Here is a 22,917-nt window from a genome sequence, read left to right as displayed (position 1 = left end):
AGCCTCCTCAAGGCAGGACCAAGAGTTTGTTCTTTTCTTTCTTTATCTGAAGTAAAAAAGATGAACACTTCTTCTTCTGGAAAAAGATTCTGCCTGAGTCAGGGCTTTGGCTGCTCAGCAACGAGCCAGCCATTCGTTCCATGTCGCTGGGTCTGGGCAGAAGTGCAGATATCAGATCAACTGACACGAAACCCGCCCGGCTGCTAATGCATTTCCAGCTCTCCCCAGCTGCTTAAGAGAGGGTTTGTGAGCAATTGGACATGAAGGCTGGAAGGGCAACACAGCCCTAGGAAGGGAAAGGCCAGCTCAAGAGGGCTGCATGTCAAGGTTCCAGAGGTAGCTTATTTAAGGAGCGGACAAAGGATTACGGCAAACAGGCAGGCTCCATCTCCTGCCTCCATGCCCTGCCTGTTACCCACCAGAGTCACTGCTACCGTAAGCCTAGCAGCTCAGAATTTCAAGGAAGATGCATTCTAAGGCACAGGTTCCCTTTCCCACAATAGCCTTTGAAGAATACAGTAGCTCTCGATCTCACAGCTACTTGGTCCTGCAAAGTTCTACCCTTTAGGTGTCTCAACGTCTTCCCCTTCATCTTTCAATCCACGCTCTCTCTACAGAGCTGCGTCTGGCTCTCTCACCAGTTCATTTGTATTCACACATGAGGCAGGTGCTCCCGTTGTACCTGCTGTAGTGCTGAATATTTATTTCACCAATAAAAAAATGCCTTTCGCTTAGCAGAACAGACTGTGCCGGCCCTCTTGGGGAGAAGCAGGAGAGGAACGTCAAGGGACACGTTCAGAAATCCACTCTGTCTGCTACTTGCTTTCCCTTACTTTGTCTGCAGCCCTCCCAGCCCCAGTACGGGAGCTCAAAGATTCATCAAAAGCAGACGCTAACGTGACTGCTTGGGCTTTTGTTTTCTCACTCTCTTTTCGAAATTTAGAAGAGCAGTTTTTATAACCATTTTTCTCCTTCTGGGAAAGTGCAGAGCATGGGGAAGGGCAGAACCATGCAAACAGTAGGAAAGTGCTGGAAACATGGGCAGAAACAAGAGAAAAACCATCAGTAACAACCCCCACAGGCCCCTTTAGAAAGAGAAAAGCAAATTTAAAGGTGTCTTCAAACTTCAAAGTCCTTGAAGTCCATCATCCGCCCATCCACCTACCCGTGTACGTCCATGTCCCATAAGTATCTGGCACCTCCCAAGTCTTCACAAAACAGAAATGACAATGATCATTTCCCTTGCTTCCTTCACAGCCCGCAGGTGAGCGAGCCTGATCCGTTCCTGGGTTTCTTTGAACACGGGAGTGAGGGGTGGTCTGTGTGTGCAGAAATTACTGGAGAAAAGCACAATCACAGAGCGGAGTTCTGCATTTAGTTCTTAAAGCTCACGAAGCTCTTCTGCAGCTCCAGAGTTTGAGGCAGGCATTTTCTCTCTGAGCACTGCCAGCCCAGCCCAGCCCTGCCCTGCCCTGCCTCAGGAGGGGCAATTCTCTGAGCTGAACAAAGCTGCCTCAAATTCAAGGCCCCCTCTTTGCTGCTTATTCCCTGTATTTAACGAAGCCTTTGGAATCACCAATGCTCTGACCCAGTGGCATCAGACAGCATAGCTGGTCCATCACAACAGCTGGAGCAGGTACCTGCTACAGCACAGGAAGCTGGGCCGAGACCCAGAGCAGAGCCAGCCTGCACAGCGATCTGTAGAAAAGGAAGATGAGTGAAGTGATGGGCCGTTCTGTCCATCTGTTGTATTTCATCTGTCAATCTGTCTGTCACTGTCATGGCCCTTTCTAGGCACGCCTCAAACCTCTTTGTTTTTATAACATCGCTGTTTGATGTAACACAGGACAAGCTGCCTCTGTTACTGGCCTGGAGCCTGTGCAAGGCGGGTGTTTTGGGGGTGAATGGAAGGACATGGGGTAGGAGGCATCCATCACCAAACACCTAGCATTGCAGGGGCAGGAGCAGCATGGAATGTTACGTTACTGCATCAGCCCCACAATATAATGGACTTCCCTGTGGGTGACTGTGAGTGCTGCAGGAGAGAGACAGAGGCACCCACGTTCCCAAGATCTATGCAGCGAATCCAGAAACAGGATGGCATCTGAACCAAGGAGGAAACACAGTATGTAAACAAGGGCTCAAGGTGTCTCATCAGGTGTGAAAGCAGCAAATGAGCAGCGTAGGGGCTGCTGGCACAGCTGCTGGGTAGCTAACACGGTTTTATTAGAGTTCATCAAAGGTACCATCTGACCATGGCTCCCCTTAACAATCCATGAGACGGGAGGAGTATCTTTAGATTGTCTGGGGAGATGTTCGATTCCCCTTCCATTGTCTTGTCTTACATCAGCACCATTTAACACCTGCTTCTTTGAGGGTCTGTGCTCCCACCTCTGTGCTAGTGAGAGAGACCCACCCAGCTCCCCACCCTGGAACCCTCCTCCTCACCTGCTTCCATTGCCAGGACTGTGATGTTGTGCCAGCCTGCCGTCTCCCGATCCAGGGCTTTGCCTGTCACAATGGTGCCTGTGTTTGCATCTATGTCAAAGATCCTCTCCAAGTCAGTGTTGCGATCGATGGCGTACCTAAGCACCAGGCAAGAGAGAGCCATGAGTGGCTGATAGATAAACTGCCAGGCAGAATGGCTAGCCAGGCCTTTTACTGACTCCCAGTCTGGTTGTGTTATAATCACACTGTGACACTCAACTTTTCTCTGTCTGACCCCTCTGCAAGTACATGGATGGCCCCAATGCTATCTTACTGGAGGCCCAGCCCACTCGGGGGCCTAGAGTTAAGGTGAGGGATATATTGGGGAAGCTGGTACCAAGAGTGCAAACTCCTTCCTTGGGAGAAGCAGGGACTTTGGACAAGGGGAAATGTCTGTTGTGACTATACTGCGTTAGCTCAGCACATTCACAGAAACGTAGGACTGGGAAGAAACTGAATAGGTCACCTGTGGCATGTGTACCCCTGAGGGTACGCAAGACACAGGCAGGGGGTACCCGGGGAAAAACAGAGTGAAGGGGAGGCAGGCGGCAGCTGCCGGCTTTTGGGGAAGGCACACGGCAGCCGCTCGTTTCCCACCCGGTCCCAGCTCCCAGCAGCCCCTAGCTTCTGGGGAAGGCGGGCGGCAGCACCCTGCTTCCCGCCTGGTCACAACTCCCAGCTGGGAGGTGGGTGGCAGCTGCTGGCTTCTGTGGGAGGCGGACAGCAACCCCCCACTTCCCGCCGGGTCCCAGCTCCCAGGTGGGAGTCTGGTGGCAGCCTCCTGCGTCTCGCGAGATGGCCTCACTGCTGGGTGGCAGCCACCTGTGCCCCGGCTCCGAGCCGAGGGACAGCCTTCAGTGCCCCAGCTTGAAGACAGGCAGCAGCCGCCTGCCCACGTCCCTGGGATCCAGCTGGCGCAGAAGCCTCCTCTTCCTCAGCTCGGATTGGGTGGCAGTCGCCCACCTCCCGGGCTGGCAGACAGGTGGCAGCCACCTGCAACTTGCCCAGGTGGCAGCCCCACTCCCTGGCTCAAAGCCCAGTGCCCAGAAAACGTGTCATGCCATTGCCTCCTAGCTTTGGCCAACATCACCTCTAGCCCAGGTACATACTTGAGTTGTGCACCCCTGGTGTAAAGGTGGTAACCCTGCCCACACTAGATCGGAATCTGTCATATCCCGGGCTGGTATACTCAGCCCTTCTTCCAACGCGTGGCTCACATTAGTCGGTAAACATGGAATCCCGTGGAAAATTGAGTGTTGGGTACTTATTAAAATGTTCAGAAGTGAGGAGTACTTGCTACTTAAAAAGGTTGAGAAACACTGACCTAGACCAGTCCTCTGCACTGAGGCAGGACTAAGTATTATCTAGACCATCTCTGACAGGTGTTTGTCTAACTTGCTCTTAAAAACAGAGATTCCACAACCTCCTCAGGTCAGTTGGTCCAGTGCTTTACTACCCTCGCAATGCAGAAGTTTTTCCTAATGTCTAGCCTAAATCTCACTTGCTGTAATTTAACCCATTACTTCACGTCCGATCTCAGTGGTTAAGGAGAAGAATTCATCACCCTCCTCTTCGATGTACTTGAATACTGTCCTGTCCCCACTCAGTCTTCTCTTACCAGACTAAACATACGCTTTTTTAAAAAATCTTATCTCACAGGTCCGGTTTTCTAGACCTTTCATCATTTTTGTTGCTCTCCTCTGGACTTTCTCCAATTTGTCCACCTCTTTCCCGAAGTGTGGTGGACGCAGTACTCCAGTTGAGACCTTATCAATGCTGAGTCGAGCGGAAGAATTATTTTTCCTGTTTTGCTTACATCGCTCTTGCTAATACATGCCACAATGATGTTCGCTTTTTTTGCAACAGTATCACACTGTTGACTCATATTTAGTTTGTGATCCACTGTGACCCCTAGATCTTTCTCTGCAGTTCTCCTTCCTAGGCCCTTCCCATTTTGTATTTGCACAAGTGATTATTCCATCCCAAGTGCTGCACTTTGCTTTTGTCTTTATTGAATTTCATCCTATTTATTTCAGACCATTTCTCAAGTTTGTCAAGATCATTTTGAATTTCAATCCTGTCCTCCAAAGTGTTTGCAACCCCTCCCAGCTTGGTGGCTCCGCAAACGTTATAAGTGTACTCTCTCTGCCATTATCCAAATCATTTATGAAGATACTGAATAGAACTGGACCCAGGACAGATCCCTGTGGGACCCCACACGATACGCCCTTCCAGCTTGACTGTGAACCACTGATAACTATGCTCTTGGAACCATGTTCCAACCAGTTATGCACCCACCTTATAGTAGCTCCATCTAGGCTGTATTTCCCTAGTTTGTTTATGAGGAGGTCACGTGAGACAGTAACAAATGCCATATTAAAGTCAAGGTATAACATATCTGCTGCTTCTCCCCTATCCACAAAGCTTGTTACCCTGTCAAAGAAGGCTATTAGATTGGTTTGACATGATTTGTTCTTCACAAATCCATATTGACTGATACTTATCCCCTTCTTTTCTTCTAGATGCTTACAAACTGACTGTTTGACTATTTGCTCCATTATCTTTCTGGGTACTGAAGTTAAGATGTCTGGTCTATAATCCCCTGGGTTCTCCTTATTCCCTTTTTTATAGCTAGGTTCTATAATTGCCCTTTTCCAGTCCTCTGGGATCTCTCCTGTCCTCCACAAGTTCTCAAAGATAATCGCTAGTGACTTAGAGATCTCTTCAGATTCATGGCAATAAAGGAGCCACGAGTAACTCCCAGACCAGCAGAATTGCACAGGAAGGGATCCCACTGGTTAGCAGCTCACCCCACCCAGGAACCTCTCTTTGGCTGCACCCATCTCAGTCAGGGTTACCGCAGGTCAGGAACATGGTGCAGTAGCAGAGCTGAGTGGGTATGGGAGCCAAGGACGGCACTCATGTAAATATAAGTGCAGTCACAGAAACTACCAATGGCAAGGTCCCATTTGATCCCAGACTGTGGATCCCTAAGGGCCACAAGCAAGACTACAACGGCTGTCAATGGTGCTAATGTAAACACCTAGACAGACAGACACAGCAGACTGGCCCTGGACAGTCCCTATGTTTTCCTACCTGGTGCTGTCTAGTTTTAAATAACTGACATGAAAGCTCCTCCAGTGTCCTGCAGGTCCCTGGCTGGTAGCAAGGGTTTTACTGCTCAGTCTAGCTTTCCATTTTATTTCGGTCTTGTCCTGTTTCTGTGGGTCCCATCCCCTCAGACTACCCCAATCAATCTCTCTCTGGAGATGGCTCTGCCCCTTTGTTGCACCTGTACTGCTAGCTCACAAATCAATCTTTCCAGCACCCTGAGTATTCAATGTCCCTGGGAATCTTTTGCAGGGACTTTCCCAGAGCACCATAGAAATGCTAGCCCAGGCCCAGGCCCAGGCCCATGTACCTGATTGTTACAAAGAACAGGCGAGACTGTCACAGACCCAGCTGCTCCGAAGGCCAAAAGGGACTCGACGCCACATCTCCTCACCAAGCAAACCCCAGAGAGCCACTCCCCAGAACTCTCCTAGCTGAGAGCTTCTCTCCCAGGGCATGAACCAGCACAGAGCACATGGTCAAACCGCACAGCAGAGAAGACAGCACCCACAATCAGGGCTCCAACACCACTGCTGTCCAGCATGTCAGGGAGGGGTACCTCCTGCCAGCCTAGCCCCCAAGATAGATGCTACCCTGCTCAGAGCATCAGCTCAAAACACAGCAGGACCATTCAAACAGCAATCCTTTGCATTTCCCTAGCACATTCCGTCTATGCAGCCTCACGTGCTTTACCAAACATGGGAATTTAGCCTCACAACACCCCTGTGGCACTGTTAGCCCCATTCTACATTCTCCTCGGTGGGGGGCAGCTCCTCTAGGTCACAGGGCTCCTGGGGTGCTTCAGCGTTGGGCAGCTCTTCCAGGTCCTGTCTGGCCTCTGGAGGCTCGGTGTCGGGCAGCTCCTCCAGGTCCCGTCTGGCCTCAGGGGGTATTTCCCATCTGGGTTTCTCAGGGGGCTCGGTCCAGTCATTGGGATCTGGGCTTCCAGTCCAGTCACTGGGATCAGGTAGCCTGGTCCAGCCACCGGGGCCCGGAGGCCTTACCCAGTCTCTGGGCCCTGAGGCAGGATCAGGGAACGGTCAGGGTCTCTGCTCTGGGAGGTGAGCGTCCCTAGTATCGGCTCGGCTCCAATTAGCGTAGGCCTCAGCTGGCGGGGCAGCACGTCTGCCTCCGATGGCAGTCTCCTCCCTATTGAGCTCCAGGGCCTGTCTTTTATACTGCCCCCTCCTGTAGAGACTCCGCCCCGCTGTTGCTGATTGGGCTGGCCTGCCGGCCCTATCACAGCCCAGCCCTTCTGTTGCCGGGCAGACTTGCCTGCTGGGTCCGTTTCGGTCCAGCCAGGTCGCTGTGGCCCTTCCTCAGGTCCAGACTCCGGGGGAGGCCACAGTGCCATCCTACAGGGAGACTACAATGAGTCATACTGAAAGGTGAACTGGCAGGCTGGAGGGAGGTTACTAGTGGAGTTCCTCAGGGATCAGTCTTGAGACCAATCTTATTTAACCTTTTTATTACTGACCTTGGCACAAAAAGTGGGAATGTGCTAATAAAGTTTGCAGATAATACAAAGTTGGGAGGTATTGCTAATAAAGAGACAGTCTGGGATATCATACCACAAGATTTGTATGACCTTGTAAACTGGAGTAATAGAAATAGGATGAAATTTAATAGTGGAAAGTGCAAGGTCATGCATTTAGGGACTAATAACAAGAACTTTTGCTATAAGCTGGGGACACATCAGTTGGAAGTGACAGAGGAAGAGAAGGACCTGTGTGTATTGGCTGATCACAGGATGACTATGAGTCGCCAATGTGATGTGGCCATGAAAAAACTAATGCGGTCCTAGGATGCATCAGGCGAGGTATTTCCAGTAGAGATAGGGAGGTAGTAGTACCGTTTTACAAGGCATTGGTCAGACCTCATCTGGAATACTGTGTGCACTTCTGGTCTCACATGTTTAAGAAAGATGAACTCAAACTGGAACAGGTGCAGCCAAGGGCTACTAGGATGATCAGCGGAATGGAAAACCTGCCTTATGAGAGGAGACTCAAAGAGCTTGGCTTGTTTAGCCTAACCAAAAGAAGAGTGAGGGGAGATATGATTGCTCTCGATCAATACATCAGAGGGATAAATACCAGGGAGGGAGAGGAGTTATTTAAGTTTAGCACCAATGTGGACACAAGAACAAATGGATATAAACTGGCCATCAGGAAGTTTAGTCTTGAAATTAGATGAAGGTTTCTAACCAGCAGGGGAGTGAAGTTCTGGAACAGCCTTCCAAGGGGAGCAGTGGGGGCAAGAAACCTAGCTGGCTTCAAAACTGAGCTGGATAAGTTTATGGAGGGGATGGTATGATAGGACAGCCTAATTTGGCAATTGACTGCTCTTTGACTACTATCAGTAAATATGCCCAATAGCCTGTGATGGGATGTTAGATGGGTGGGTTCTGAGTTACTACAGGGAATTTTTTCTGGGTGTCTGGCTGGTGAGTCTTGCTCACATGCTCAGGGTTTAATAGATTGCCATATTTGTGGTTGGGAAGGAATTATCCACCAGGGCAGATTGGCATGGGCCTTGGGGGTTTTTCGTCTTCCTCTGTAGCATGGGTCACGGGTCACTTACTGGTGGATTCTCTGTACTATGAAGTCTTTAAATCATTTTTTGAAGACTTCAATAACTCAGTCTTAGGTAAGGGGTCTATTACAGGAGTGGGTGGGTGAAGTTCTGTGGCCTGCATTGTGCAGGAGGTCAGACTAGATGATCATAATGGTCCTTTCTGACCTTATAGTCTATGAGTCAACGCAGCTTTTGTAAGAGGAAATCATGCCTCACTAATCTATTAAAATTCTTTGAGGGGGTCAACAAACATGTGGATAAGGGCAATCCAGTAGACATACTGTACTTGGACTTTCAGAACGCCTTTGACAAGGTCCCTAACCAAAGGCTCTTAAGCAAAGTAAGCTGTCATGGGATAAGAGGGAAGTTCCTCTTATGGATCAGTAACTGGCAAAAGACAGGAAATAAAGGGTATAATAAATAGTCAGTTTTCAGAATGGAGAGAGGTAAATATCGGGGTCCCCCCGGGATCTGTACTGGGACCTGTGCTGTTTAACATGTTCATAAAGTATCTGAAAAAAGGGTAAACAATGAAGTGGCAACGTTTGCAGATGATACAAAATTATTCAAGATAGTTAAGTTCAAAGCAGACTGCGAAGAGTTACAAAGGGATCTCACAAAACTGGATGACTGGTCAACAAAATGGCGGATGAAATTCAGTGGTGGTAAGTGCAAAGTAATGAACACTGGAAAACATAATCCCAATTATATATACAAAATGATGGGGTCTAAATTAGCTGTTACCACTGAAGAAAGAGATCTTGGAGTCACTGTGGATAGTTCTGTAAAAACGTCCTCTCAATGTGCAGTACCAGTCAAAAGAGCGAACAGAAAATAAGATAGTAAATATCATAATGCCACTATATCAAGTCACGGTACATTCACACCTTGAATACTACGTGAGTTCTGGTCGTCCCATTTCCAAAAAGACATATTAGAAATAGAAAAAGTACAAAAATGATGGAATTGCTTCCATATGAGGAGAGATTAAAAAGACTGGGGCTGCTCAGTTTGGAAAAAAGACGATGCAGAGGGGCTATGATGGAGGTTTATAAAATCACGAATGTGTGGAGAAAGTAAGTGTTATTTACCTCTTCACATAACAGAAGAACCAGGGGTCACCCAATGGAATTAACAGACAGTAGGTTTAAAACAAACAAAAGGAAGTACTTCTTCATACAGTGCAGTCAACCTGTGGAACTTGTTGCCAAGGAATGTTGTGAAGGCCAAAAGCAGAATGGGGTTCAAAAAAGAACTAGATAAGTTCATGAAGATAGGTCCATCAATAGCTATCAGCCAAGATGGTCAAGGATGCAACCCTATGCTCTGGGTGTCCTTAGCCTCTGACTGCCAGATGCTAGGACTGGATACAGGGGATGGATCATGCAATAATTGCCCTGTTGTGTTCATTCCCTCTGAAGTATCTGGAACCAGCCACTGTCAGAGACAGGATACTGGGCTAGATGGACCAATAGTCTGACCCAGTTTGCTCATTCTTTTGTTCAGACACAGATGTTGATAAGTTCCAAGAGCCATCACAGCAAGTGGGCAGGACTCTGGCAATCCTCATCTGGGATATGCCCCCATTTTCTGCCTTGGTTCCCAATGGAAGGACAGAGCATTTACCTTTTCTTGATCGTCAGATTTCTCCAGAGAGGCCACTAACACCACCCTGGTCTGGATCGCAGCCTCCAGCCCTCATTTGCCGGTCTGTGCTTATCTGTTGCCAAAAAGGCATTTGCAAGGAAATGGGAAAAGCTCTGGTTGTCTAAACCTGCCAAAACATCTCAGATGGAGACAGTCCTGCTGAAAGGAATAATAAAAACTGGTGCAACAAAATCTCAAGATCCTTCTGATAGGTTAATCGAGGTATTTACATAACCGTTCCCATTATTCTTCCACATCCTCTGACCTCTAGCACATCTCTCTCTTCTTCTCCACTTTGTATATACTTAGAGATTTAGATGGTACTTAACTCTCTTCTCTATATGTCTGCTATTTCTGTGGTAGACATGAGATGCACACATCTATTTTGTTTGTCTTCTTGTCTTTGCTGCATAACTTTTTCTATAAAAATAATTGGGGAGGAAAATCCAGTCACCAAGGAAAGAGTGATGTAAGATCCGAGGCCTGGTTTTTTGGCTAAGCTTAGGCTTTGTTCTTGGGTGAAGCAGTAGCAGCCATACTAGAGGTGACAGCAGCCATAAGCTAAGTAGCATGTACTCACATTTTCACATGCCTGACCTTATATCAAGACAATGTAATATCGGGCTGTTAAGAAGGTGCTACTGTCCTAATAGTACCTACCACCACCAGATAAAGAAGCAAATCTTAAGATGCTTAAAGAAAACTTGGTTTGTTAGCATTCTGTCTGGCCAGGACTCACTTCTCAACAGTTGTGGCTGTAAAATCTACACTTCTTACTGTTTTCTCTTATGGTACCCACTTCTGTGTTGTTTATCTGAAGGATTTCTGTCTGGTTCTTTGATTGGTTCGGTCTGCTGCCTAACCAGGTGTGCACTACTTACATCAATTAAGGTGGTGGAATATGATTGGTTAAAGAACTGTTTCATAATGGGCTAGGATTGGTGTTTTGTAGTACTTTAGTTTAAAATGATTGGTCACGGTACAGCTAAGCAGGAACAAAGTTTTAACTGTATAAACTGAGGTCCGAAAGGAAGTTCTTTGGAACCTAACTCCAGGACACAGCCCCTTCAGAGCTCACGCCTTCCCAACTGTATTTACACAAACTGGAGTCCTCAGATGATCTAATCCTGATTGGCCACCAGGAGAAGTTTGTCTGCCTCACCGGGAGTGATGAGCATTGGATGCTTAGTGTGTGTGTTCTGTTTTGGTAATTGTTAATAAACAGAGAATAAGGTAAGCTTCTTCACTGGTAAAAGATCCTGCAAACCCACAAAGAATTACACCCAGAGCCCTACGAACTGGGAAAGGATGGGTGTGTCAATTAACCAGATTACGCCTGGAGCCCTACGCCTGGAAATGGGTGACCCTAAGCCCTAGAGTGCGAATTGAGTATGGGTAGGTGCTTTTCCCCCAGAGCCCTATGGATTGGGGTGAAGGTGGGGTGCCCTAGTGTCTTTTAAGGATTGATTGCCCTATTGAGCTCTGCAATAAATGCAGTCCCTTCACCATGGTCTCTATCAAGGCACCTTCCACTCCTCTCCCCCAGAATCCGGTGGGAGGAGATGGATTTCTGGTAGCCCGCTAGTCCACTGTCTACTGTGAGGCAGGATTGAGCTAATATTTCCTGGGGCCAAGCCTTGGATCTCTCCACTGCTGGTAATTCTACGTAGCACCCTCAGCAACTTGTTTGCCTGCCTTCAATATTCTGGGAGCTCTCAGAGACCCTGATTCTTGCTGTCTCACTGCAAGGTTCTGAGATTAGTTACTTTAGGTCCATAAAGCACTTTGAAGACAAAATGCCCCATCTAAGTGTTAGATGATGGTGTTCCTCCTGTTATTTAACCTAACTTCTCTCCTCCTGCTGTCCTTTTTGGTTAGGGTTATTGATCCCTTGCCTCTCCAATATCCATAACATTCCTTTCTGTACCTGCAGACAGCGAGTCTCCCCTCGGAGCGCCCCCTATTGAACTACCAATACCACTTCCTGCAACACCTGAGTTTTCCTTAGGGCTCATCGATCCAATAGCAACAAGGCCTGATCCTGCTTAACTTGTGAGAACTGGCAAGGTCACAGCCTGAAGTGAGCTGGCTGGAGATGTAGCAAAAGGGACATTAAGACGCAGGGCAGACTGCTTATGTCTCGAAAAAAGAAGACTTCACTCTGCCCTCAGTGCTGAATCCAAGGCGCCTGCATGGCGCTAAGTGGCCTCTGCTGCTGGAGGGTGATGTCTTTTATGTGAGATGTAAAGCTGAGGTCCTGACCATTAATGATCCCTTAGCATTTTTTCAATAGATGGGATGTTAACCCCAGCACTGTGAGCAATTTCAGTTAGAGTAAATGCCAGGGATGGGTGAATTGAATAACAGGGACCTGATTTAAAGAAGACAGGCACGCCACTGGCAAATCCGAGTATGACGTTAGTGTGGTCACAAATACACCGTACTGGCTGTATCACCACCACACAAGTGCTATAAATACAGACACACATGGCTATGCAAGCGAACACACATGCTTTGCTAATGTAACATCTGTGTTCCTCTCACAGAGAGGCAGCCATAGTGGTTATGGGCAGCTCGACCCACTGGGAAGTGTTACGGGAATTCTGCTTGTGGAGTGCTCATGCTGAATCAGAGCCAGGCAGTGAAGGGATGCGAAGTTCTCTCTTCACCCAGTGGCCATGTCCATTTAGACAGCTGCCGCCTGCCCCATACTGTTCCTACATGCCCATCGCTCTGATCAGCAGGAAGAAAAGGTTCAGGTCCAAACCAACTCGGCCCAGGATTTTTAACGATGACGGAAACCTGCCAACTGTGCTGAATTTATGCAGCCTGTTTTTGTCATGTGGATCGTTGTCAACTGGGGATTGAGCAAGAGCCTCCAAGCTCTCCTGCCATTACAAGCAGAATATGAGCCCTGCTTCCCAGTGTCTGTACAGCCGGGTATGCCGCTGCAGCCCAACCCCACAGAAATCAACCAAATCGCTTACATGGGAAGGGCTCCACTGCTCCCGGCCTCGGAGCTAGTCCCTGCTCCTCTGCCTGAAGCCTCCCCAGTGTTTGGTATTTGGGATTTTATGCTGTCGCAGGCCCTGAGTCTGATTGCAATGCAGCCCTTGTCATCTATTTTCCTCTCTTCCTGCTGGCCTCGCCTGTTGTTTGGATGGTTACAAGTGGCTGTTTCATTTAGACAGCTTTCGTGGTGCTCATCTTTCTCCAGCCTGCATTTCTCAAGCAGTTTGTTTCATTCCTCCCCTGAACACGATGCGGAGCACATTTTCTGCCATGTCTGTTGGGTTTTGTTAATGGGAAGCTTTTCAAACACTGTGAAAAGCTTTTTGTTACATTTGTTTTTCTCCTTTGTGTGGTGGCAGGTTGCAGTTCTCGCTGTGTTGTTGGCATATATAAAATGCCCGTGTCCAACACATGTTTCTGGATTTGGTGAATGCCAAACAAGAATATCTCTGAGAACCTTAAATCCCAAGCAACATCTTCCCAGTGCTGATAACGCCTGGAACGCACGCAATCAGAACACAGGCTCTCGCTGCAAAGAGAGAAACAAAAGACTCCCATACAAACAAGCTCACGTACACAGTCAGTCTATCAATGTATTACCTAATACAATGGCTCGGCTAAGAAAAATCACACTATGCACAGGAGATACAGCGGGAGCCGAAAAGCCAACTGCAAAGAGAAAATTCCCTTCTAAAAATGTCCCAGCTTCTGCCTTTGTCAGAAAGTGAATAAGAGATGGAAGGAAATTAAAAGCCCTTTCCCTTTAGATAAAGATTCCCTGCTGTGCCCTGATGGGTTTTATGCTGCTTTTTAACCCTCCTATCTGGCACAGCCACCTGCATTTGGACACACACAGGTTGAGGCTGTTTGTCACTGAGTGAAGCAAGTCCCCTCCCAATGCCTGAGCTACCTGGGCTCCCATCTCCCATTGGCCTCAGAGGCACTGGCAGAGCCCAGGACTTGTACTTCAGGGACCCCACCCACATGGCTGTGGGTTCTAAAGATACTGTTGGGCCTCAGCATCCTGTCATTGTTACAGGACTTCCTGGAAGAGCTACCGCCCATGGGGGAGTGGCACTGAACTAACATCTTGGTTTGGAACCAGCCCCAGAGACACTCACACTCACCATGGTACACATGAGAGATCCAATCTCAGCTTGCTGCAGAGAGTGCTGTGGGAATGCTCTCCTGCAGCCAGCTCTCGGGGCAGGGTGCTTAGTTAGCACTAGCCCTCTGGGAAGCAGAACCTATCTAAGTCCCAGGTCTGTGCAGTGAGTTCTGAGGCACCAGGATCACCTGACGGTGCCTTGCCTGATTCCATCTGCTATGCCTGAGGCAGGCTATTACATGAGGGACAGGGACCTGTTGGATTGCTAGTTCTGTCTATAAAGAGAAGGCCTCGGCAGAATGCAGAGATCCATCCTGGCACAGTTGGAAGTGAAGGATTAATTAACTCTTCAAGGGAACGAAGAAACTCTTTTCTCCATGCAGCTCTGACATAAAATGCAGCAGCAAACTCTGCTCTCCTGGGACCCCAGACAGCGCCTTCGTCTCTTCACTATCTCTGTTGTACCCTTGCCTCTGCATGGCAGGGAGCTACAGTGCTGCAGGTCGGGCTGCTAGCTTTACAGGAGACAGTCGGATGGATGGCAGTGGGTGGTGTGGTCTGAAATCATCCTGAAGCATGACTTTAAATGAGGCATGAAAAAGCAACTTCCCAGTTCAGCTGGAGGAAGAAGCACAAAAGGTTGCTGGGCTCCTATCAGGTGCTTGCATCCTTGTAACAAATCATCTTAGCTTGTTAGGAATGGATTTGTTCCAGAGTGAAGTGGACATGCACAGGGGGGTAGGACCTTCTTTGGGATTGCTCATGGAGAAGAGGGCTGCCTCCTTGCTGTGTCTGGGTTGGACAATGTTCCATGTAACAGATGGTGTCTCCCAGCAAGTTGGAGAAAATCTCATAGCATAGCCCCAAAGTCCACTGCATGCACACTGGGTTTATGGAACTATGCGAGAGATATCTGTGCACGCCCTTGTTCATTCCCTGTGTTATCTGAGGCATGAGCTACCACAAGGAAGCACCTCAGTTATTCAGCCAGCCTGCTGGAGCTGGGAAGTGATACGGTTCCACTCCGGGACTCTTTCCCCTCTCATGCCCTTTAATGCAGGAGGCTCTTTGCAAGGGAAATACGCAGGCTCAGAGTCATGTGGGTTTTGGCAGAGGAGAAGCAGCTGGGAAGTCACGGAGGTGACCAGAACTGTTAAGAGACTATTAACTGGCCAACCAACGAGCGAGAAGGGCTCCATCTCTGCACCCCAATCTCTCCTGGCTGGGGTGCTGGAAGCTTTTCACAGGTAGGTGTATGTGCAGGGTCTCATATCAGCTGCCCTGCTCCACTCACCCATGCAACCAAACCTGTCAAGTTCATAAGCCAAATCGCTATAACCAACTCAGAGAGCAGCATGGCATGCTCAGGCACCCTGGGCCAAACTCTCGCACAGCGACTCTTCAGCTCTTTGCACGAGCGATGGGCTGTAGCAGCGCAACCTCCTGCTGTCCAGGGCGTGAGCACCTCAGCAGGTGGAAGGACTGCCTGGGGCTGAGGGCACCCGGGCCAGACCCACTCTGGCTCTTCCTTTCCTGTTTGGCTAAAAATACTCCCCAAGCCAAGCCTAGGTACTGGGAGCATGGTATCAGTGAGAACTGGAAACGCTGACAAGGCCAATCTCCGCTCAGCTCTCTCCCGGGCTCCTTGTGATTAGTCACCTCAAAGGCAAAGTGTTTGTTTCCCTCCATAGTAAGGTGAGACTGCAGCGAGAGAACAGCAACGCCCCCTGCCATTTACATGGCACCCGGCAAGACCAGCACACAAAGTGGAGTCAGAGGCAGGGGAGCCCCAGTGTAAACACAGCTACAGAAGAGGCTGCCTCTTTCCTCCTCCTTTCTAGTAACAAAGGATCACACAGGTAAAGGGAACCACTGAACTGCAGTGACTGGAGAGGGTTCAGCATGGACTTCCATGGGCCAGGGTGCCAACCCTGGCAGTGCTGGCAGGACCAGCTGCTCTCCTGGTACATCACAGATAAAGAACAAATGCTGCCTTCTTGTTAGTCTACCTGGGAGTTACACACTTGAAATGCAAGGGGACTTCCTGCCGTCTCCTGCTGATGGGTGAGTGCCACATCCTGGCAGGGTGCTGGGAGGATGAATAGGTTAATGTGGTGTAGCACTGGAAAGCTGTGACGAGCTGTGTAAGTGCCGGGGATTGTTCTGACCTTATCCGGGTGGATGGGAGAGCAGCAGAGTTAGGACAAAAAGTCTCTTCTTCCCATCTTAGTGCGGTGAGGGGGACTTTGTGCTCTGGTGGGGCAAGGCTGGTCAGTGGGCCTCATTAAATGCAGCTCTGCCAGGCAGAGCTCCCCCGGGGAGGCGGGGGGTGGTGGTGGTGGTGTGTGTGTCTATATATATATATATATATAATGGGAAGGGGGAACTCACCCTTCTGTCCCAGGGAGTGCCACTAAGGAAGACCCACAGAAGGGGACATGCTATCTGTGACGATGTTAGGCGCTGAAAAGACACCAATTTTTTTTCTTTGAGAGGTTAAATGATGAAACGAAACCCAGCCACTGTTACAGCGACCACCCTTTCTGTGAGTGCTGTGGGAGGGGATGGGGGTGACATCCTCAATACGCCCAATCTTCACTCCAGAACAAGCTAGAGCTCTGAGGGCTGACTGGGCATCAAGTCCAGGAGTCTTGGTCCTATTTCCACTTGGAGCTCGCAACTTGATGTGAAGGGCAGTGATGCCCAGCTTCTTGCACCTCTAGACAACATCCTGGGCCGCCAACATAGCAGCATAGGGTGCAGACTCATTTCTGTCGGCCTTCACCTTCATACCACCAGTCACTCGGCAGATGGTTCCTTGCCAGAGAGATCGGTTACACGGCAGTGGGCAGACAGTCAGTGACACGAGGGAGAACAGCAGAACTCCTGAAAGCTGTCTGCCTAGGGGCTGCTGGAGGGTGAATTCAGACCTGAGTGCGTCAGGCATGGCAAGAGAAAACACATTCCGATTCATGCAGCTGAGGCCAGGGGATTCAGGCACATTGGCATCCCACAGGTCAAGCCTGGAGCCTGGACAAGCGAGATGTGAGCTGTCTGGAGCACACTATGCTGCTGTAACACCAGAGACCCTCTCCGGCCAAGCATGTGGCCTGTTTCTCTCCGCTCCATGCACCCCTTCCCAAACATAAGCATCTCTCACAACCTGGGGAAGGCTCCTTCCTCTGCTTTCATTTGTTCTTTCTGCAAATACTGCATCAGAGCCACAGGGACGCAGCACAAGAAGCAAGCGAGATCCCTAAGGCCCATTTCCTACCATTAAAGACCAGGCAATAAAATCTACTTTCTGCAGCATTACTAGAAAAGCCCCAGTAAGGAAGTACGTGTGTGCGCCACCGTACGTGAGGAGAGAACATGCACAGAGATGTGATTGCAGCCACATTAGGCACCCCTGCTACCTTCAATCTAGCTAGCCTGTAAACTGCAGTGCAGACATGCATGGACTCGGGTACAGGCCAGCAGTGTGAGCAGGTCCCCCTTGTACAGCCACCCAGGGTCCACACTGCCCATCTCCACTGCGATTTTTAACCATGCTAGTTAGATTAAAGCTAGCAGGGCTGTGCCTATCTGAGCAGCGCTCACACTCTGACTGCAGCACAGACACACCTGTGTCTACAGAGTATCTGACATAAGGCTGAATGTGCCCTGCACAGCGTATGTATGGCTGAGGTACAGCACATATTTTGTGCACACAGAGTATACGCAGAGTCCATGTGTAAGTGTGTGTACAGCTGTGAGGGTCCCCTTGGAGTGTGGGCCAGGGACGTCCTGGCTGGGTACATGAACTCTCACCCTAACATGCTCTCAGCGGCGCCTTCCTAGCCTGATACTCTGTGCTGACTGGGCACCAAGGGGGCTGAGGGTTTACATGCTGGGAGTTTCTCTTGGGGATTTCTACATGGCTCTGTGTTAACTCTAAAGTCTGGTGCGAGGCTTTGGGACGTTCCCTCCCCCACCAACCAGCCAGGCTGCTGCATTCCCCACTCTTCTGCTGTGGTTTGCACCTTGAGCTGCCCTGAGCAGCCTGTTAGAACATTATCTGTGTGTGCCACTTGCTGAGTATATTCACAGGCTGCCATCAGATGCCTCCCCTGCCATGCTCCTCCTATGCCCTCTTCTACTGTCATAGGAACAGCTTCAGGATAAAGCTCTTGAATCCAGGGCCACAAGGTGCAGGCCCCGTGCTACTCCTGAGTCCGCTACGCAGGTCTCCTTCCCAGCGCACCTTGCTCCCTAGCACAGCAGCGCTCCATTTCCAGGGAGCAGCGTGTGTAGAGACCTGCAGCACAGAGGTTGCCTGGCACCAGAACACACAGTCTACCAAGGACATTCTCCACAAGTCAAGGATGTTTTCTATACATCAGCTTTTCATCCCCACTGCTCACCACTCCGGCCAGTTGGCAGAGCCAGGAGGCTGCTTTTGTGCCTTACGTAACAACAGTGTAACTAGGTGTAAATCTCCTCAGCCACAAACAAAACGGCAATGGGAAATGCAGATAAGCTGCTGCCTAGATTGGGCCCGTGCCTAAACGTAAACTCCTTTGGTTCTGATCCCCGCCTCTGGCTGCAACTCATGCCTCCACACTGTATTCCTGCCTCCCTGGCAACCCTGGTCACTGACTGGGGCCGCTGCTCTGGGGCTGCCCTGCCTGTCATTCATGCACAGATATGAACATCACCCACTCCCCTTGCCGCTCACACTCCCATCATTTGCCAATGGCACATCTGCCACTCACCAGCTCGTGGCCTCACCTGTCTGCCCCTTGCACACTGGTTCCGTCACTCCCCTGCCAGATGCCTGTCCTGCGTCCCCCAGTCACCTGCCTGTCCTTTCTCACTCACCCTCCCATCCAAATCCCTTCTCAGGCACCAGCTGGGCCCCATGTCACACACAGGCCCACTGCCTGCTGGAAGAGAATGTGGTGCTAGGAGGAATGCTGCGTTTACCGGACAGGGTTGTTTGCCGCATCCGGATCCAGGGCAGTGACCACTCCCACCACAGAGCCAACATAGGCATCCTCCTGGACTTCCATCAGGTCAGAGGGGGGCCGGAACTCCGGGGGCTCATCCACATCCAGCACAGAAACCCGCACAATGGTTTGGTCTCGGAACGTGCCCAGGTCCACGAACCTCGGGTCCACAAACTTGTTCAGGGCCTCCACCACCACAGTGTGAAACTTCTTCGCCTCATAGTCTAGGGGCTGAGACAACAGGACACGGTTAGCTATTCACAATCTGACTGTCCCTTCCCACGCTAGACCCCCGGCCACTCGCTACCAATGCTCCTGAGAGGTCAGGACTGGGAAGCCCATAGCCTGAGCGACTGCTATGCTGTCTCTGGCTGGGGAGGGTACTCATATGCCCCATTCCCTACAGGGCTCCTGCTGGGAAGAACATTTCCTGCCCTCCCCATTCCACGTGCAGATAATGCATGATGCAGAAGCGCGGCATTCCCCGAGAAGACGATGTGCACCGTGAGGGCGAGTGAGTGATTTTCAGGGGGCAGTGATCATTAATCACCCTGTGATTATTTCTACAGTCCAGGTGACTTGAATGCAATGGCCTGGGTGAGCACTTATTCTTTCCTGTCTGCCTCAAGTATTTGCTCAAGTGTTTTGCCACAAAGAGCAGACACACTCGAAAGCGCTGCGGTCAGGTTCAGGCATTCCGCGGGCATATTTCTCTCTCACAGATGCTATCAGTAACAGGGGCTCAATGTTAGTCTCCACAGTGCTGCACACCTGCCCTTAGCACCCAGCAGCAGTCACTCCTGCATTGTGGATCTGTTGGAAAGTCTTTCTCTGTAAATTCTGCACTCACAACTCTCCTTGTCCCCTAGCGTCTCTAGACAGCGACTTCCTGCTGGTGCCCTGCCTGCCCACCTTGCCTCTCTCTCAGCCCTTTCTTTCCAACCTTTGCTTCTCCCTTTCTCTCTCCCAACACCTCTCCAGTCCCCCGCTAGCTGTGGGCAGGGGCCTCTCCCCAACCTCTGAGGATTCCAACTTCTCTAAGATGCTGTTAACCCAGTTCTCAGAGAAGCGATTCCCCAGCCTCCAAAACACACCCGCAAGAGCAGGCAGCATCAAAAGGGAAGGGCTCTGAGAGCCCTGCTCTCCTGCCTACCCCGCTGTCTTCCCCTCATACCTTCTCTGGGTTTACCTTCTGCACAGTGATGATCGCCTCCTGGGTGTTGCTGTCTGTGGTGACTTTAAACATCCGTACCCCTTCCTCGTCTTTGATCTGGTACGTCATGTCTGTGTTCTCCCCCATGTCCGAGTCCTCTGCCTTCACTCTCCCGATCGCCGCACCCACAGGGGCAGTCTCCACAATGCTGAACTGGTACATCTCTACCGAGGGGGAGGAGAGGGGCTAGGAGTCACAACATGGCCTTGGCTGACCCTGATCTCCATGTTCCCTTCAGGCAGTGCACAGACACTCTCTGGAACACACAGAGCTGGGTGCTGGGCACCTCCAGTAGGTGAGTGCGCCAGCCTCCAGGCAGAATCCCAGAACCCTACTGCGGCACACCAGCTGGCCCCGGTACCAGTGCAGCACAGCTCCCACATGCACAGCTTGCAGAGTTTCGTCCTGTCTAGTTTGCAATGTCCCATTTATCCTTGGAAGCCAGTCCAGAGTCTGGCTTCACTGGGGGCACACGTGGGGCCTGGCCGGACCCAAAGAGCATGCTTGAATCTCATCAGTGCCCCAACCCCACTGCAAGGCCTTTTGGCTTTTCCTGCTAGAGAAAAACAAATTACCCCAATGGAGGTGAAGGAAGCTGGGATGAGACATTCAGGAACATCCCAGGCTCTAGAAGCCTGGGAACCCACCAGGCAGTCTCAGAACCAGATGCCCAGATGCCGGCCCATCCAGGGACAGGGCAGGACATTAGCACAGCCCCCCTTCCCACCTCTAATTTCTGGAACATAAACACATTCAGATCCCTCCAGCTGCACCTTGAAATCCTTTGTAGCCCTGCCCCAGACTCTGCCAGCCAAGTGTGCATGAGCTGTGCAGCTGGTGTGCGAGGCAGAGCTGAGCAGCAGCTCTTCAGTGACAGGATTTCTGTCCCGTAGGTGGTGAGACGCGAATGCAGGTCACAGACCTTTGGCAATGGCTTGGGACCTAGAGATCAGCTCTCGACTGACACATCACACCAGCCCAGTGGTGTGCAGGCAGGCTGGTGACAGTCTTGCCAGGCCTTATCCCAGGTAGCAAGGGCAGCCCTGGGGCACACTCAAACCAGCATTTGAAGTTTGAATTGGCACCTAATGCCCTGGAGCTCTGCGCGAGATGGCCGGGAGAGATGGACTGATCTGCCAGTGGACTTTGGGGTTTACTCTCCCTCCGCCAGAGCCTGCAGGCCCAGCTAGGGAGAGAGAGAGACAGCTCCCTCACAGCTATAGTCCTGCAGCCTACTGCCTCCACCAGGGTTTGCTGGCTGTCATTAGAATGCCCCTCCTGCATCAGTTAATGAGGTGGGCTGGCACCTGCAGAGCACTCCGGGTAATCATCCATTACACAAGAACCCAGGCAGAAGCATGAGCAGCTAGGACTCCTGCATGTGTCACAGGTCAGATGCCCCTCTGCCACCACTGCTGCCCTGTGGAATAAGAATGGAAACCTGCACAGACCTGACCATGCCCTGGCCTGTGGCACTCCCAGAGCCATCAGAGCGTGTCTCTGCACTGCCAGCCAGCCCAAGGTGGGCAGGTGGAGGGGCCAACAGGGAGCGATGACACTGAATCCAGGGGGGTTTTAATAAACAAATCAGTCTGCATTAAAACTCAGCATGGATTGGCTCCCCCACTCCACGTGTCCCTTGACCTCTTAGACTGCAAGCTCTTTGGGCAGGGTCCAGATCTCTGGGTCTGTGCAGCACCTAGCACAATGGGGCTGTGTCCCTGACTGGGTCTCTGCGTGCTACCACAATGCAAATAGTCAGCAACGATCCCATCAGTCTGCCTGCAAGACCCCCAGGATGGGGAATAGACAGAGACACTCACTCTGTGGGAATCGAGGGGGGTTGTCATTGACGTCTGTGATCACGATTGTAACCGTGGTGGATCCAGACAGGCCACCCAGCTGACCCGCCATGTCTGTGGCTCGGATCACCACTTCATACCGGTCCTGAGTTTCTCTGTCCAGATTGGCCACTGCTGTGCGGATCACTCCTGGAAAAGGCCAGAGGAGCAGCAGTGAGTCAGCTGTGAATGCCTGGGAGGCCCCTACCAGCCCACAGAGCACCCTTCCCACTGCCAGGCCACCCTCCCTCTAAGGGGCAGGTCCTGGCAATTCCTGAGCCCAGGCTCCAGGCCATAGCACGTTTACAAGGCGGGAGCCTTTTACCTTCATTTGCCAGCTGGACTCAGCCACCTCATGCTTATCAACTCAGAAAAAGCTAGGGCTGCCAGCTGTGGGGGAAACATGAGCAGAGCAGCGAGTTAGGCTGGGCCTTGAATAGCAGGGGGTGCTGCAGGTCAGGAATGAGAGGCATTAGCACAGCTGGCGGGGGGTAGCTTACACCGGCCTGGCCGTGTCCTGGCTGCTGCTGCTTCCTCTCACCTGCTGGAGCATTAACACACTCGCCCAGCAGCCTAGTGCACGTCACAATCGTTACACTGACGACCCATGAGGCTGTCTAGCTCTCCACCAGTATCAACTCACCTAATGGATATTAATTTAGCTGATGAAACTGATTTGACTTATTGTCAAGCATTAATGAAGTGTGTTAAGGCTTTTCGTTTACAGGTCCAAGAAGCCCTTCCCCAAGACCCTCAAAAAGCATGTCACGATCTACAGCCCGGTGACTGGATTCACGTAAAGGTCCACCAAAGAAAGACAGCCCTGGAACTACGTTGGAAAGGCCCAATCCAGGTACTTCTCACCACCAACACTGCTGTAAAGTGCCAAGGTTACCAGTCCTGAATACATGCCTCACACTGTAAAAGAACCTCTGC

The 22,917-nt window shown here is 50.7% G+C and overlaps 1 protein-coding gene across 1 annotated transcript in view; it reads right to left on the bottom strand.

The window, feature by feature from the left end:
* CDH22 (cadherin 22) overlaps window positions 1–22,917 on the bottom strand; it is a 138,785-nt gene that overhangs the window by 31,614 nt on the left and 84,254 nt on the right. Inside the window, exons 5-8 of the mRNA XM_067553910.1 lie at window positions 21,964–22,131; window positions 20,117–20,304; window positions 18,905–19,158; window positions 2,449–2,585 (exon numbers count right to left, since the gene is read on the bottom strand). Coding sequence (XP_067410011.1) covers window positions 2,449–2,585; window positions 18,905–19,158; window positions 20,117–20,304; window positions 21,964–22,131 — 747 coding nt within the window. The remainder of the gene's footprint in view (window positions 1–2,448; window positions 2,586–18,904; window positions 19,159–20,116; window positions 20,305–21,963; window positions 22,132–22,917) is intronic.

Source organism: Emydura macquarii, unplaced genomic scaffold (assembly GCF_026122565.2).
Source record: "Emydura macquarii macquarii isolate MOO-44397 ecotype Brisbane River unplaced genomic scaffold, CSIRO-AGI_Emac_v2 contig_1483, whole genome shotgun sequence".
Classification (NCBI taxonomy): domain Eukaryota; kingdom Metazoa; phylum Chordata; order Testudines; family Chelidae; genus Emydura; species Emydura macquarii.
Note: the sequence above shows the minus strand (reverse complement) of the source record. Positions and strands in the feature narration are given on the sequence as shown.